The 15017-nt window shown below is 45.3% G+C and overlaps 1 protein-coding gene across 3 annotated transcripts; it reads left to right on the forward strand.

Annotated features, from left to right (window-relative positions):
• Positions 1–6389: 6389 nt before the first annotated feature.
• On the forward strand, positions 6390–15017 carry C1S (complement C1s). Of its 3 annotated transcripts, XM_030471582.1 has the most exons (11): positions 6390–6557; positions 6898–6966; positions 8800–8977; positions 9242–9367; positions 9546–9745; positions 9972–10125; positions 10345–10460; positions 10646–10724; positions 10980–11117; positions 11626–11700; positions 13774–15017. In XM_030471582.1, exons 3-11 carry the CDS (start codon positions 8908–8910, stop codon positions 14565–14567), a joined length of 1752 nt encoding a protein of 583 aa, XP_030327442.1. In that variant the 5' UTR covers positions 6390–6557; positions 6898–6966; positions 8800–8907; the 3' UTR covers positions 14568–15017. The 3 variants fall into 3 exon arrangements, with proteins under 3 accessions (XP_030327442.1, XP_030327443.1, XP_030327441.1); XM_030471583.1 differs by having other exon boundaries at positions 6390–6966; XM_030471581.1 differs by lacking the exons at positions 6390–6557; positions 6898–6966 and having other exon boundaries at positions 8123–8977.

Below are 15017 nucleotides of genomic sequence, written 5' to 3' on the forward strand. Positions count from 1 at the left end.
AGTGTGTCCCCAGTGCTGGGGAGCCCAAAATGGACACAGGGTTATCAAAAGCAACTTCGTCTGTGCCATACAGAGGGAAATAATCTCTCCTTTCCACCTGTTGACTCTGCTCTCATTCATGCCACCCTCTGTGTGCTCTTGGCTTTCACAGCTGCACGAGTGCATCGTGGGCTGGTGTGCCAAGATCCCAGGATCCTGTGCTGCTCCATAGCCCTTTGTCTCCCAGCCTGTGCTGGTGCATTAGCCTCAGGTGCAGCTCTGACCATGAGGTTATGGTGTGGCTCACCTGCTGGGAACAGGCCTTGGTGGCCATGGGTTTCACTTTAAATGGTGACGTATATTTTCACCTGTTTTCCTTTCCCTGCCTTACAGCGGCAAAGGCACAGATCCAGAGAAGGAAGAGGAAATAGTCTTGAAAGAACAGTTTAACTGCACATTGGGCAGTGCAGCAAAAGAGGGAGAGAGTGTGGAGAGTAGACTAGACAAGGAATAAACAGAGTGAAGGAATGGTTTGACAGAAACCTCACAAAGCTCAGAAAAACAAAACGTGTGGCTTAACATAGGACTAAGGAAGAACTGAGCCAGGGTTGCTTCAGAGGTCCACAGTGAAGCAGTGGTCTCAAGCTGCCACGAAGGACGTTTCAATTGAACTGAAGGGTGGTTCACCATGGGAACATATATTTAGAGAGGCTGGAAATCTTCAGCCTTGGAGATATTCAGAAAATGCTTGGACAAGGCCCCAGGGCTCGCTGAAGGTGAGGAAAATGGAAATGGAGAGTAATCAGTGCAGTAAGGAAGTGCATGAAGAAAGGGCCTTAACCTTGACCTTCAGAAGTCCCCTGAAGGCAGTGTAATGTATGTATAAAGTATGGCAGGCCAAGATGGTTAGTAGGAGTTAAAAAACCCTCATGGATAGCTGTCTCTGTCAGGTCAGACTTTACAAAGAGGTTACTGTAGTTTTTCACCCTCACTGGTCACTGTTTGCCAAACTTTTTGCAAAGTCCAAGGACAGACTGAATATCAGACTCTCATGTTGATATGAGAGGCTGTTATCAATGTTTAATTGGGTATTTATGGTGATTAGGCCAGTTTCCTAAGTAAATGAGGCCTATGTGAGCATGCTGACTCTCTGTCCCTCCCTCGGCCATGTTTGACTGGGAACGGGCATCTCAAACTTATGTTTTAGAAGCTTTATGAAAATGTAGGGCCAGATTGGAGAGAGAGGCATGTTAGCATCACCACTGAAGGAATCCACTCCGTAATCAAACTTCCTCCCCTGTTTGATACAATTAAATTATCCCACAGACTCAACACTTCTGCGGTTATAAGCTCTTAAAGTCTCCATCCTGCTGCATTATGCTGTTGTCTGACAGGGGACCATTGTTATCATTTTATTAAAAGTCCACAAATGAGAACATTACTGTACGAAAGATCCACTGAGGACATGTAAGATACAGATACAGCTTCTGACTCAGCAAGTCTCCATGCTTTAGATAGCCAAAAATGGGAGGATATACAAGGGAAATATCACCATATGCTTTCCTCCTTCCTTAAACCTCCACATCTGGCTTTCCCTCCCCTCATCCTTCCCCTTCCCTTCTTATCCTCTTTCTATGAAAACTTGGATTATGCCTGGAGGATTCCTTAGGTTCTGTGGCCTTGCTTTGAAGGTCAGACTGTAAAGTGGCACCAACCACACCACTCTTTGCTGTGGCCACTGGTACTCTGTTGGGCTTGCCACAAGGGTTTAGCTTCCCTCATGCACCGGTGCATCTCCTGCCCAAGCAGGCCTCCGTCCCCTGGCTGACACTGAGTTCTTCTGGAGTCTGGTTCTGGAGGCCACATTTGTAGCAGCAAAAATGGCTTTGGACCACAGTCTCCTTCCAGTGGTGTCCTCCGGTAGACCTCCAGTAGTCTGTCCATACCTCTGACTTGAGATTGCAGAAACAGAGAGTCAGAGGTTGCTGGGTTGGACAAAATTCCGGTCTTGGTCCTTTGTGTTCTGGAAGAGCTCAGGAAACAAACCCATGACACACTCCTTTTGTGCAAAGAGTAACTTATTTAGATTTACTTCATTCTGTAACTTACTGTTGTCAGAGAGGGGTTTCAGAAGCAGCATCTGCTCCCGAGATTGCCTAACACTTTCCATTGCAAGATCTTGTTTCCAGCTGCTTGAAATGTTGCTATATTTCATCTGTTTAGATTAAATGCTAGATCAGAACATAGCAGCTGGGTTTGAGACTCAGATAATGATGAGTACCACTATTTTTCAGTATTGTTATTTATTTTTTGATGATCAGGGCAGTGCTATGCTTGGGAGGAGGTGGTGTAACTGAAAATCTTTACTTACTGTCCTGAAGATCCACTGTGCTTTCATAACATTACGGAGGTATTAGTGTGAAACTTGAAGTTCACATGAGCTCAGGGTGGCAATATGGGAACATAGCTGCTGTTGGCTTCTGCAAATTCATTTTTATTGACTGAATTCAAGTGGTTGGTGCAGCTTTCCCAAGGGTTCTTAAAGAATCCTTGTAGGACTTTCTTTCCAGGACCATTCTGCACCTGAGGACCTGAAAGAGGAATCTTGTGCCCTGCCTCTTCCTGCTGGCAGGCACCATTCGATCCTGATTCAAATGGCCACAGAAGAGGAGCAGGCTACTAGGGGCAAGAGAATGGGTAGCATTGCAGTTTAGGGTTGAATGCTGACGGGGAGGAGGAACATACTGGAAAAGCAAGAGTCTGAATAAAATTAAATCTGACTCAGGTCTGCAGCTGGGAATTGCTGTGTCAAGGGAAGAGCAGAGAGAGGATGGGGAGAGAAATAACCACTAGCAAGAGATGGAGTAAAGAGGGAGAAGCGTGACTGCTGGGATAACAAGCAGGGAAACACGTGAAAATAAGCTTTTCATTTGGAGGATAAATAGGAGGCCTTGGAGCCAGTAGGGAGCAAAGGCAGGAATGGGTGAACGACAGACCGGAGAGAGTTGGTAAAACTGAGACTCGGTGGAGGTTGGAGACGCGGTGAGAATGGTTTGCTTGAAAACAATCCCTTCTCCACCTTGTGTGGAAATCGTTGCACAAAGAAATGGGTGTCAGAGCCTGTTTGTCAGACCTCGCTGGCCCCGTTCCCTGGGGTCAGGGAGCTGCAGCTCGTGTCTCCCGTTCACAGCACGCTGACACCCCTCTGCCTCCCGGGCTCCGCGGCGCCCGCCGGTCTCTGCTGCCGCCTCTCGGTGCCGCCGGGTGCTCTCACAGCGCCGGTCACAGCTTTGTGGTTTGGAGTAAACCGCAGCCTCTCAGGACGTTTTACTCTGTTAGAGGAAACTCGGAAACGTTCCTCTTCAGCCACTGGTTCACCGCTGGTGAAGCCGCGTGTGTGGTGCAGATGGACACACCTAGGAAAGTCATGGAGAGATCCCACACCAGTTATCCCATGGTGGGATATCTCCAGTCAGAGCCCCTTGCCCACAGGGAAAAGGCCTTGGGTGTAACAAGACCGTGGGACTTCTGTTTTGTATGAAAGATGGTTCATCGCCTGTGCAGGCATCGTCTGTGCTTAACAGTCATGGCCACTTGAAGCTACACCCAAGGGTGTAGGGGAAGGGAGTCCAGAAGGCAGTAGGCCTCTTGGTGTGGAATAGTGCACGGAGCAGAGTGGTCCCAAGTCCCAGGTTTTCCTGGGAGGCTGTGGGAGCCTTGCATTCAGACTCGGTGCTGCAAGGAGTAAAAGAGGAGAACAGCCTCTGGTGAAATTCCCCTGGTACAGGACGCAGAGGTGGAAATCGGTGGGTCGGACCAAGCAGATCTCAGCCAGTGCACAGGCAGGTTTTTCCCAGGTTTACCAAAGGCTCTGAATTTAACTATTGGCAATAGATCCAGCCTGGATCACGCGAGTGAGGCAGGAAGTGTGGTGTGCAAGAAACCCACTGAATCCTTTTATTGGCAAAATGGGAAACAGGCAAATTACTGCCAAGGTCTTGGTATATGTCAGAATTATAGGGTCACAGAACGGTTTGGGTGGGAAGGGACCTTAAAGCTCATCCAGCTCCAACCCCCTGCCACGGGCAGGGACACCTTCCACTAGAGCAAGTTGCTCCAAGCCCCTGTGTCCAACCTGGCCTTGATGGTGAAGGTCACTTCCAGGGATGAGGCAGCCACAGCTTCTCTGGGTAGATCAAGGATATTTTGCTTGCTACTTACATTCCCTCCTGATAGATTTCACTTACTTAATGTTATGTTTTCTCTTTCAATATTTATTCGCTTTGTTTTATGCAGTGACTCAGTGTTTCCAGATGGGAAAGTGTGGCTTTTCTTAAGAACTTGGGAAAAGGCTTTTTTTCCCTCCCAGCTTCCTGGGAGAACACAAGCCAGTCGAGCCTGTTTTGGATGGTAATGTTGTGAAAACTGGAACACTGCTGCTCTTCATAACATCTGGCAGAAAGGTTACAGCTACACAGCTCTGAGTCATCTGAAGAAACGGTTTGTCTGCTGCAATTTGGGAAAAATAGTATGTGGTCATGTAATTTAGGAATTTGAGAGAATGCGTGTGCCTCTGAGCAGAATTATATTGCATTGGCAATCTGAATGTCATCATTTATTAACCTTAATGGCATGATTTTGCCTCTTTTAAATTATTATTTTAATATCATTCCTGACATAGTTTCAGTGAATCGCGAAATCTATTGCTTAGCTCTTTCATCTTACAAACTGTAAACCCAATACACATCTAGGCAAATGCAATCAAATGCTCTGTGTGTATCCAATGTAATTACATACATCAATATCACCAGTCTGCTGCATAAATAGTTACCATTATGCACATATACGCCCAGGTTACTTATTTAACTAACTTCAGCCATGTTTTTCTTAATTAAGAGGTATATGTCTTCTAAAGAATTATTGCTATTCACATACACATTAATTTACCACTGCTGCAGACAAGTTGAGTCAGGTTTATGTGAAAACATAGAATTCCCTTGCAGTGCAATGACATGCACCATCTATCAGCCCACACTCATTTTACTTCTGGCATGCCCATTTTAAAATAGGACTGTGACTTGCAGAGTCACTGGCAGGGTCTTTACCTTACCCAGTTCAGAGGAGAAAACATGTCCCTGTGATTTGTTGTGTATCTTGGATCACTGTTTTCATGGTTCTCAGAATTCCAGTTAGAAACATCAAGCAGTGCTCCCAAGAGACATCAGAAGCGAGGTGACACACTGTTTTCTTTCACTATCCATTCAGTTTGACAAAGAAAACAGACTAGGCATGTTCTTCAAGCAAGGCCTTTATCCTGACTACAGTGAAGTCAGGTATGATTCATCTGTAGGTGTTTGTCTCCCTTGACAATATACAGGAGTCATTGAGCTGGGTTTTGCTAACGCACTTTGCCTATGGCCTGTTGAAACTTGAATGATGTTTTTCCTGGCTGAAACAAGCTCTGGAGTTTGCTGTGCTGACTGTAAAGGGTAGAGCTCGTAATGGAGTTTCACATGTTCATTTGCAGTCTGGTCCCAGCGTAGCTGGTTTGGGAGGAGGAGGAGTTTTCTAGAGTATTAGTGACAGGTCTTTTAGCTTCTATGGTGGTATTTTGTTCTTGGCTTGTGGGCACTGGCTGGATTAAGAGTCCTACCAGGCATAAGTCTTGCAACTCCTTTCCATAAAGCTCTTAGATCTGTCTTGCTCCAGGGCTAAGTCTGATGAACAGATGCTCTTACATGAAGTTTACTTGGTAAATGAGGAGGTAGTTATGAGTTCTTAGTAAAGTTCTTACCTACAGGAGTGTTCCCATAACAAAACCCAGGAAAACAATGCACCCTTACTCCTGCTGGTAGCCTCAGAGAGGCACAACATTGAACAGGCCACTATCCTTTCCTTTTTTACCCCTATAAAAAGGGGTCTCTGCAGCATCAGATGATGAGCCACGGCAGCAGCCCTGTGGCCACCAGGCTGCAGCGGCAGAGTGGGCTTAGGCAAAGTGGTCTGTGGACAGGATGATCAAACAGTTGTTTTCCATGCAAAAACATTGGACAAGTTCTCATGTGGATTTCCCCTTTTCTACACCCTTTGGATTTTATTCTCAGGTTTTAAAACGAAGGGGGGGGGGGGGGACCGAAAACTCTGTTCCCCTCCCTTTTCCCCAAAGTCATCTGATTTCCCGAAAGCGCCTGACACACAGCAACAGATTCCGTGTGCCTCCCCCTCGCGCAGCCCGAGCCACGGGGATTGTGGCAACTGGCTCTGGAAATCCCCCTTCCTGCCGAGAGCCGGCGTAGCCGAAGCATCTCACCCCAGCATCCCACAGGTAGAGGGTGCTGCCACACTGCGGATTAGAGCCTTGGGTTCCTTTGGAGGAGTGTGTGCACAGGAAGGAAAAAGGAAAAGAGGGAAAAGAGAAGGGAAGAGAGAAGAAAACCAGACACGAACTAGGGAGAGAAGGTAAATACTGCAAGCATTAGAAATGCGAAAGGAAACTCCTCCTGGTATCTTGTCTGACAGCCAGAAGAGTCAGTACAGAGCTGCTTTCCCAGCCCCAGGGTCTTGGCATAGTTTTTGAGGTGGGTGAGAATGGAGTGTGTGTGTGTGGGTACTTTCTCTCTTAATTTGCTGTGCACGCAGTACAGTGTTTGGAGACACTGGTAGTCATAAAGGGAGAATACGAGTACCAGGGAGTACCAAGATAGAGATCAACTCTCCATTTTGTCAGTACAGAGCCTAGTATCCCTTCTTTATGCTTGGGGTTGTTGTGTGCAGGAATGAACAGAGAATCTAAACTTGCTTTTGAGAAAGAACATTGACGTATTCTCCCACCAGCTGGAGTTTTAGGGTCTTTGACCTGCCCAGCAGACAAGCAGAAGCACAAGCGACATTAATGCAATCATACTGTTTTTCATCCAGACCATAACTCCAAAGTCCAATTCCTGAAGTTTACCTGAAAGAAAGGAAGATCTGCTTTTCCCACATGTGGTGAGTTATTGAATTCCCAAGGGGAACTCAGCTTTGGTCGTGTTTAAATCAAGTGTTTTTTCCTGTAGTACCTGTACTGATTCTCAAATCTGCATGTATATATAGCCCACGTAATCTCCAGAACAAGGCAGTGAAGTGAGGAATAGCACTTGAGACCCTTGTGTTCAACTCCTGCAGCATTAACCAGATCTTATAGAACTAGAGAGGAGCAGAGAGCATGACTGAAATGTGCTCGCTTCTGTGTGAAAAGGCTACAGGAGAAAAGAGAGGGCCCCCACATGCTGCATGCTATGGACAGCCAGAGACTGGCTTTTTCCCTAGGGACTGGCGTGCGTATATGGACAAAGAGACTACTGTAATATCATCTTCCTCTTTTCTCAGGTACCTTATCTTCTGTCTCCCTGTCTGGGCTGATGCAGCCTCCATGTATGTGAGATCTTGTCACCCAATTATCCTCAGGTGGTATCCCAATGATGTGCAGGAATCTTGGGATATCCAGGTCCCTCCAGGATATGGCATTCGCCTTTATTTCACACATATGGATCTTGAACCATCAACAGAACTGCGAATATGACTTTGTGAGGTACTATCCCCATCCTGAAGTGAGAAAAAAGACAAGAAGGAGGGTTAGAATACACAACAGCAAGGCTGTGTGCAAAACTTAGGGCTGGAAGGGGAGATAGACACATCCTTCCTGTTCCGAGCTCCCAAGAAGCCCAAATGACTGAGTGTATCTGCACTAGCAGTCACTAATGGAGTTGAGTTTGCGTCAAAGGCACATGAGCATTGGTCTGCCAACTGAGTGTCCCGCATATGTCCCCCTCCTCATGTTTCTCCTGTATTCGTAGGAAAAGCCTTCTTAGCCATCATTGACACCTCCCTATTGCAAGGCATATTCTGAGGCCAGTGAACTGCAGGTATAAAAAAGACCATTTTCTCAGGACATTGCTTTTCTGTCCCTGAAATTATTCAGATTAATTCATGAGTGGACATAGATGGTTTAATGCAACCAGAAATTGATTGGCAATGATGGAGGTTAAAACCAATCAAGAGCTCTGTGTATGGATAGCAGGCACTCAGATAAAGTGCTGTGGTCCACTGCACTACAATTTTCTATGATCCATGCACCAAGGTTCTTAAAACTTAGAGACCCGCTAGATATTCTCCACGTTGTCCCACAAGGCACAGGAGGTCAAGCACTTGCACACAGACAGAAACAAGACCACCCTATCCTGCAATAGCTGTGTGTGACAGTGGGCAAGAAGAGCAGATACAGCACCAGGAGACCTTGGAGAAAGACCAAGGTGGGACAGTGGGATGGATGTGCTCTGCTAGGAGATGTAGTAATGTGTCCTTTTGCAACAACCTATTAGACTGCTCTGCAGACCATCAATGTTTGGGTTTGCCATTTTGAACCATGGGGTTGATTTTTTGTAGAAGTGGGCCTGAGGAAAGGATGTTAACAGAGAACTTCCTGCATTAATTTGTATCTGAGAAATGAAGACAGGTATTTCAGAGCTGGGAAGTCTGTAGGAAGGAACACTCCACGAGCATCTTATAAATGTCATGAAACTGGTTTGCTAAGGGCTCTTTTCAGCTGTTCCTTGGTTGGCTGTCTCCTACCCTTGGCCAGCTTGGTGGATGGCACAGCAGCCTTGGTTCCTCCTGCTGGCTGCGTGACATAGCTTTGCTCTGGGAGATCTACCTGAATGTTGTGAGAAATACATGGAGTTTAGGAGCCTTTGGTTAGCCACCTGTAAGCTGAAAGACTCAAGTGTAGGTAATTACACACATTCCAGTAATGAGATAAGACCTCTCTACATTCTTCTGCAGGTCCTGTCTGGTGGCCAGGTTGAAGGTGTGCTTTGTGGACAGAAGAAACCTCGTGCCCCCGGCTCCTCGATTGTGGAGGAATTTCATGTCCCTTATAACACGCTCACTATGAGCTTCCAGTCAGACTTTTCCAATGAGGAGCGTTTCACTGGTTTCGCAGCCTACTATGTTGCAGTGGGTAAGGTTAAAACAGCCTCCTCTGAATCTCTGTAGTGGCCGGGATAGGGGGTAGGAAAGCTGACAGCATGGTTTTCCTTAGGAGAATGCCTTATTTAAAAGAGATCCCAGCAGACAGGACCGCTTTCCAATATGGCCAGCATAAATACTGTCTTAGAGATACCTTTTCTTTGTGGTTCTCTGGTGTTTGCTTCACTTTCTCATCTTCTTCTTGCCCTTAGGGCCCTCTCCTAATCTTGGCTGATTCATCTTTTCACACTTGCAGACGTGGATGAGTGCACAGATTTTGTGGATGAACCTTGCAGCCATTACTGTAATAATTATATTGGAGGTTACTTCTGTACTTGTCCACCAGATTATTTCCTCTATGAGGATAAGAAAACATGTGGAGGTAAGTGATCAACAGCAAGAATTAATTTGGGGGCCAAGTGGAAAGATGCAATGTTGTGACATAGTTAATGCAGGTGGCTGGGGAGACTGGAGATGTAGTGGAAAAGGGAAAGCTTGTCAGCTTCATACACGGACTGTTTCCATTCTGACTCCTACCTGCTTTCCTTCCTTAATCCTAGTGAACTGCAGTGGAAGTGTCTTCACTGAGCCATCAGGGGAGATCTCCAGCCCCAATTATCCCAACCAGTACCCAGAGAACTCGCGGTGTGAGTACCGAGTGGCTCTGACGCCAGGGTACTTTGTGGCATTGACCATACGCAGTGGAGACTTCGATGTGGAACCAGCTGACTCAGAAGGGACTTGTCACGACAGCTTAACAGTAAGTGTGGGGCTTATGGAGGGAGTCAGGATGGTCTGAATTTCCCCTCAGTCCTCTCACAGTCAGAAGACCACATGACTGCTTAACTATATTTTCAGCTATGTCACCTTTTGACAGTTAAAGTTCTTGGGAATACATTTGAATATGTATATATTGCATATATATTTTAATATCTCTCTAAATACATTTGGAATTTCTTGTTTCTTCTTGTTCGTTATTTTCCCAGCTTGTCTCTGGAAAGCAGCATTTTGGTCCCTATTGTGGCAGCAAATTCCCAGGTCCTCCCGAAATCAAAACTAGGAACAACATTCTTGACATAACCTTCCAGACAGACCACGCAGTACAGCACAAAGGCTGGAAAATACGCTACTATGCGGATCGTGAGTAAACACTTGGGAAAGCATTCCCTCTGCTGCTGAGTTAGTCGCAGGTCACATTCATGGTACAACCTGTTAACATGTTCACAGCTGCTGGTATTGAGTAAAGAGAGGATACCTGTTTGCTGGGGTAAATAATCACTAGGGACAAAGAAGTTGGAAGGTGGAAGGAGAGTAAATCTTGAACCATTTAATCACCGATTTCCATCTGTCTCTTCAAAGCTGTAACCTGTCCCCAGACTGTCATCCCCAACTCTGTTCTTGACCCAAAGAAGGACAGGTATATCTTCAAGGACAATGTGAAGGTGACCTGTGTAGAAGGCTATGAAATTGTGAGGGTAAGTAATGTAAAAAAGCATATATCCTCTCTGGCCCTCTCAGCATCTTCCTGATGCCATTTCCCACCAGGTGCCCTGAGCACTTCTGGGACACAGCAGCATGTTGAGAACCTTCCACTGGAATGCCTGTGTCAGATGTATTTCATGGCCAGTGACTTACATGGATCATGTGTTCTTTTCCCTAGAAACGAGACAGCATCAAGATTTTTCACTCCAGCTGTCAGGACAATGGGGAATGGAGCAACTCCCATTTCAGCTGTGTTCGTAAGTGACCTGTCTCTGTGTTGTGGGAAACAGACTAGAACAGAGCCTTTAGGCTCTAAATCCTCTATATCTCCAGATTAGGAGAATGCTGCAGGGCTAGGATGTGAGCATGCTGAAGAGACAGAGGAAGTGAGCATTGATGGCTGTAACAGAGACCAGAGGAGTCTAGTGGTTCCCCATAATACAGAATAATCATATTGTTGGGTGAGGATGCCCATTTGGTTATATTTGATCATCTTTGTTTCTTCTCTACAGCTGTAAACTGTGGTGATCCCACTCCTATTGACAATGCCCAAGCTGTATACGTCTCTGAGCTTCATGAGCCTCTGTACAAAGCTGCTTTCCGCTATCAGTGTGATGCACCTTACTATACCCTAAAAACCCAAGGGGATGGTAAGCATTGCCTTTGCTACACTAACATATTTCTTTAATCAAAGGTCTAATAAATAGCATTGGCATCATCATGGGCTGGGATTATACCCCATCAGGTCAAGACTGTGAAAACGTTTTCATTGGGGTTGCAGGCAGTAGTTTTGTGTTGCCTTTGTGTTTAATACACCCTAATAACGTCTGCACTTGGGCTGTTGACCTTAAATGCATTAGCAAGTCCTCTCTCCTTTTGCCTGGTGTGTGAACCATGGAGATTTCTGTCGCATCTAGCACACAGTTTTGGTGGAGAAGTAAAGGACTCGAGAAATCTATTAATGAGGTCCCTCCAAAATAGGGGCAGAAGCACCTTTGTGGGGATGTGTACTTCTAGGGAGATCTCAGCAACATTTATGAAGCCGTGCTTGCTTTGGGAATGAGAAGGTTAATTCATGATCTTTTACAGTAGTGCTACTTACCCTCTCCTCATCTTGACTGTATCCTTATGTCACTCTTTTTTCTTGTGTTTTCCAAGGGGTGTATCAGTGCTCAGCCAATGGAGAATGGGTAAACAAAGAGATGGGATCAAAGCTACCAAAATGTATCCCAGGTACTACCAAAACCTGTGTATATGTTCCTGTGGCATATGAAGACCAGTGCTTCTTTCATCTCTCTATTTTACAACTCTTAAGCCTGAACTTACAGTTGATGCTTTCTCTGTTGTTTAAATCACACTTCTGAAAGGTATGGGCCCCAAAGAAAGATCAGATGAGGCAGCAGAAAGAAATTGGAAACAAAAGTGGGCAACATAAAAAGACATTTGGTATAACAGAACTTCTTCAAGTATCAGTGTGTGTTTCTTAACCAGTTTCCCCACCTTCAAGTGTGTGTATTCTCAGGTTGTTCAGTGCTTTAGATCTCTGTCTGCATTGCAGACTAACAGGTCAAAAACATGCCTGTCTTCAGTCCCTCCCAAGCTATGCTGAGAGCTGTAGCTTCTCTTCAAACCTCTCCTGGGGGTAGTGCCCAGCTCTTCACTGGGCACTACAGCTGCAGCACTACAGTGAAAGGTCTTTCACTACTCTCACTATAAGTCATAGCCTAAACTCTTTATGTTTAATGTGCCCTTCAGTATTCAGCTACACTTGCTGAAAGCTCAAGCAAGATCACTGTCAAGGACCTTCTCATCCTCTCTTTGTGTACTTGGGAGACACTGAGGAGGGAAGCGTATGGGTACTACTCCTGCTCCTGACTGCTGGTAGTTATGGCTGGGTCTTAACTTCCAACTGGGAGAGAAAATTTTAAATCCTATGTATTCTGCATGCTGTTTAGCTTACCCACTTGGAGGAGGCAGCATCCCTAGGGCTAGTTGTACATGATGCCTGTTCATTACTCCAAACCCCCGCATCCTATTTGGCGAAATACAAGATCCAGCTGAAGATGATTCAACTCTCTTAAGGGCCAGCTCAACCAGTGACTTGGACTATAATAGTGCATAGTGCAAAAGACAAATGGCAACATAAAGCTCAGGGAATTTACTACCCAAGAGGAGGTTACAAAGAATATGAAGTCAGACTCTTCTCAGTGGTACGTAGCAATAAAAGACAATGACAAGCAATGGGCACAAGTTGCAACCAAGGTAATTCTGGCTGTATTTAAGGAATAATGCTCCCCCAGAGTACTGGAACTGTTGCCAGAGAGGCTGGCTAATCACCACCCATGGAGATGATCAGAAGTCTCCTGTCAAAGCCCCTGAGCAACCTGGCTTTGCAGTTAAGAAGATGGGGAAGGGCAGTTAGGAATGAACAGGTTGAACTAGAGACATCAAAAGGTACCTTCCAGCCTGTATCTTTCTATGATCACATGAAATTCTTTATCAAACTTTGCTTCATGTAAATTGGAAGCTACCTACTGGCTGTAGTTCCTTAATCTCTTACTGTATGACTAAGGGTTCAAAGCAAACAAGGCCATGTGATAAGAAATCAGTTTCCTATCTATGTCAGAATGACCAGCCTTATTTATGCCCTTTGTGTTCACATTCTGCAAAACCTTGTAGAACATTTTACTCAGAATATGGAACATCTCTGCACCCATAAAACCCACAGATAAGGTCTCCATTAAGCTACTGCTTAAGATTTTACATGCTTAAAGAGTGGAGAGTTGAAATGGTAAAACATCAGTGACAAACCTGACAACCTGAGACTATCTGGATTTCACACACACACATATGCTATATATATATATATATAAAAAATATATATAGATTAAAGAGTGGTGTCATATTTCTCAAACTTATCAAAATTGTCCAAAGTCAATTAATCTCTTCACCTACAGGGCATAATTCAGCAAAGAAAAAATGCTAACTAGAATGCAATCAAATTGTGAGCTTTGACATACCCAACACAGGCAGGGTGACAACTGCTTTCCAAAGCAAGAATGTGAGAATTAGTATTTTCAGACTAAATTGAATGTTGATCATAGTTTTGCTTGAATTGTCTTTAATTTCTCTGTAAATACTAGTTAAAATCTCTATGGCATAGAATATAAACATTGGTTACTCAGAATCAAACATTATTTGGTAGGAGACAGGCAGGAGGGGACTATGGGCTTTTTAGAAGTACCAAAGAACCCCCTAGTTGTAACTGCTAATTCTCTCATCTGGTTCCTCTCTTTTTCTTTTCAGTCTGTGGGGTGCCTAGTAATCCCATTGAAGAGAAAGCAAGGATTTTTGGAGGCACCCTTGCAGAAAAGGGCAACTTTCCCTGGCAGGTGTATTTCCATTACCCAAGAGGAGGTGGCGTACTCATCTCTGAGAGATGGGTAATGACTGCAGCTCATGTGCTGGAGGGTTACGACAAGCCCACCATGTATGCTGGGGTAATCAATGTTGGTGGAGAATCTCTGTACCGGGAGGCCAAGCAGCTGATCCCAGAGGCTTCATTCATCCATCCTGATTGGAAGAAGCAGCCCATAGAAACCAGGACCGATTTTGATAATGATATTGCTCTACTGAAGCTGAGGGATCCCGTGAAGATGGGCCCAAACATCTCTCCCCTCTGTCTTCCTGGTAAATCACCTGAGTATGAGCTGCAAGAAGGGACTCTGGGCTACATTGCTGGCTGGGGCCAAAGAGAAAGAGGAAGACTGCCCATTTATCTTTGGAAGGCCCAGATTCCCGTGGTGGACATGGATAAGTGCCGATCTGTGAAACCAGAGGGCTCTGCTGATTCCAGCGCGTACCGATTCACTGACAATATGATCTGTGCTGGTGGTGACAAGGACAGCTGTAAGGGGGATAGTGGTGGAGCTTATGCTATCCAAGATCCTCTTAATGACAGACAGTACTATGTGGCTGGGCTGATCTCCTGGGGACCAAGATGTGGTACCTTTGGTCTTTACACCAAGGTAGTGCGTTATTTGGACTGGATTACAGAGACCATGAGCAAGCATGAGAATGCAGACACTTGGCAGGATTAGCTCTTTCTCCTTTCAGCACAGTCACCATTTCTAAACATGATGGTTACAAGTTCAGGCTGGCTGTGATCCTGCTCACTTTGCGTATGTAACAGGCCTACTCATTGTATGTGCTGAGTGGAGAGGCAGGGATATGTATCTGTTTCTCCCACTGTCATTGTGCCTGGGAAGGGAAATGCTTTTTCTTCCACTCACAGCAGCGTAAGAGGAAGATGCCATTTGGGATAAAAAGGCTCCCTCTGCTTACTCTCATTCTTTTCTATGCCATTTTTTCACACTTGGAGAATATGTAGCCATACCCCCACCTGACAGGAAGATTTCAATGCAGATAAGAGAGAATAACTGTTAGTTCCCAAAGTAGGTTCAGAGCCTGGTTTCTGATTTATGTATTTCCTGTATTGTTCAGAATAGCTAACAGCATTAAAGTATGTCCAAGCTGCCTTTTGTGCAATG

This window comes from Strigops habroptila, chromosome 2, assembly GCF_004027225.2.
Source record: "Strigops habroptila isolate Jane chromosome 2, bStrHab1.2.pri, whole genome shotgun sequence".
Taxonomy (NCBI): Eukaryota; Metazoa; Chordata; class Aves; order Psittaciformes; family Psittacidae; genus Strigops; species Strigops habroptila.

Bases quoted from the DNA above. Each gene is read 5' to 3' on its own strand.
- C1S (XM_030471581.1), top strand. From the start codon at position 8,692: ATGGAGTTTAGGAGCCTTTGGTTAGCCACCTGTAAGCTGAAAGACTCA. The intron at 8,978-9,241 runs GTAAGGTTAAAA...TCACACTTGCAG, and splicing joins AGCCTACTATGTTGCAGTGG to ACGTGGATGAGTGCACAGAT. The intron at 10,725-10,979 runs GTAAGTGACCTG...TCTTCTCTACAG, and splicing joins CTCCCATTTCAGCTGTGTTC to CTGTAAACTGTGGTGATCCC.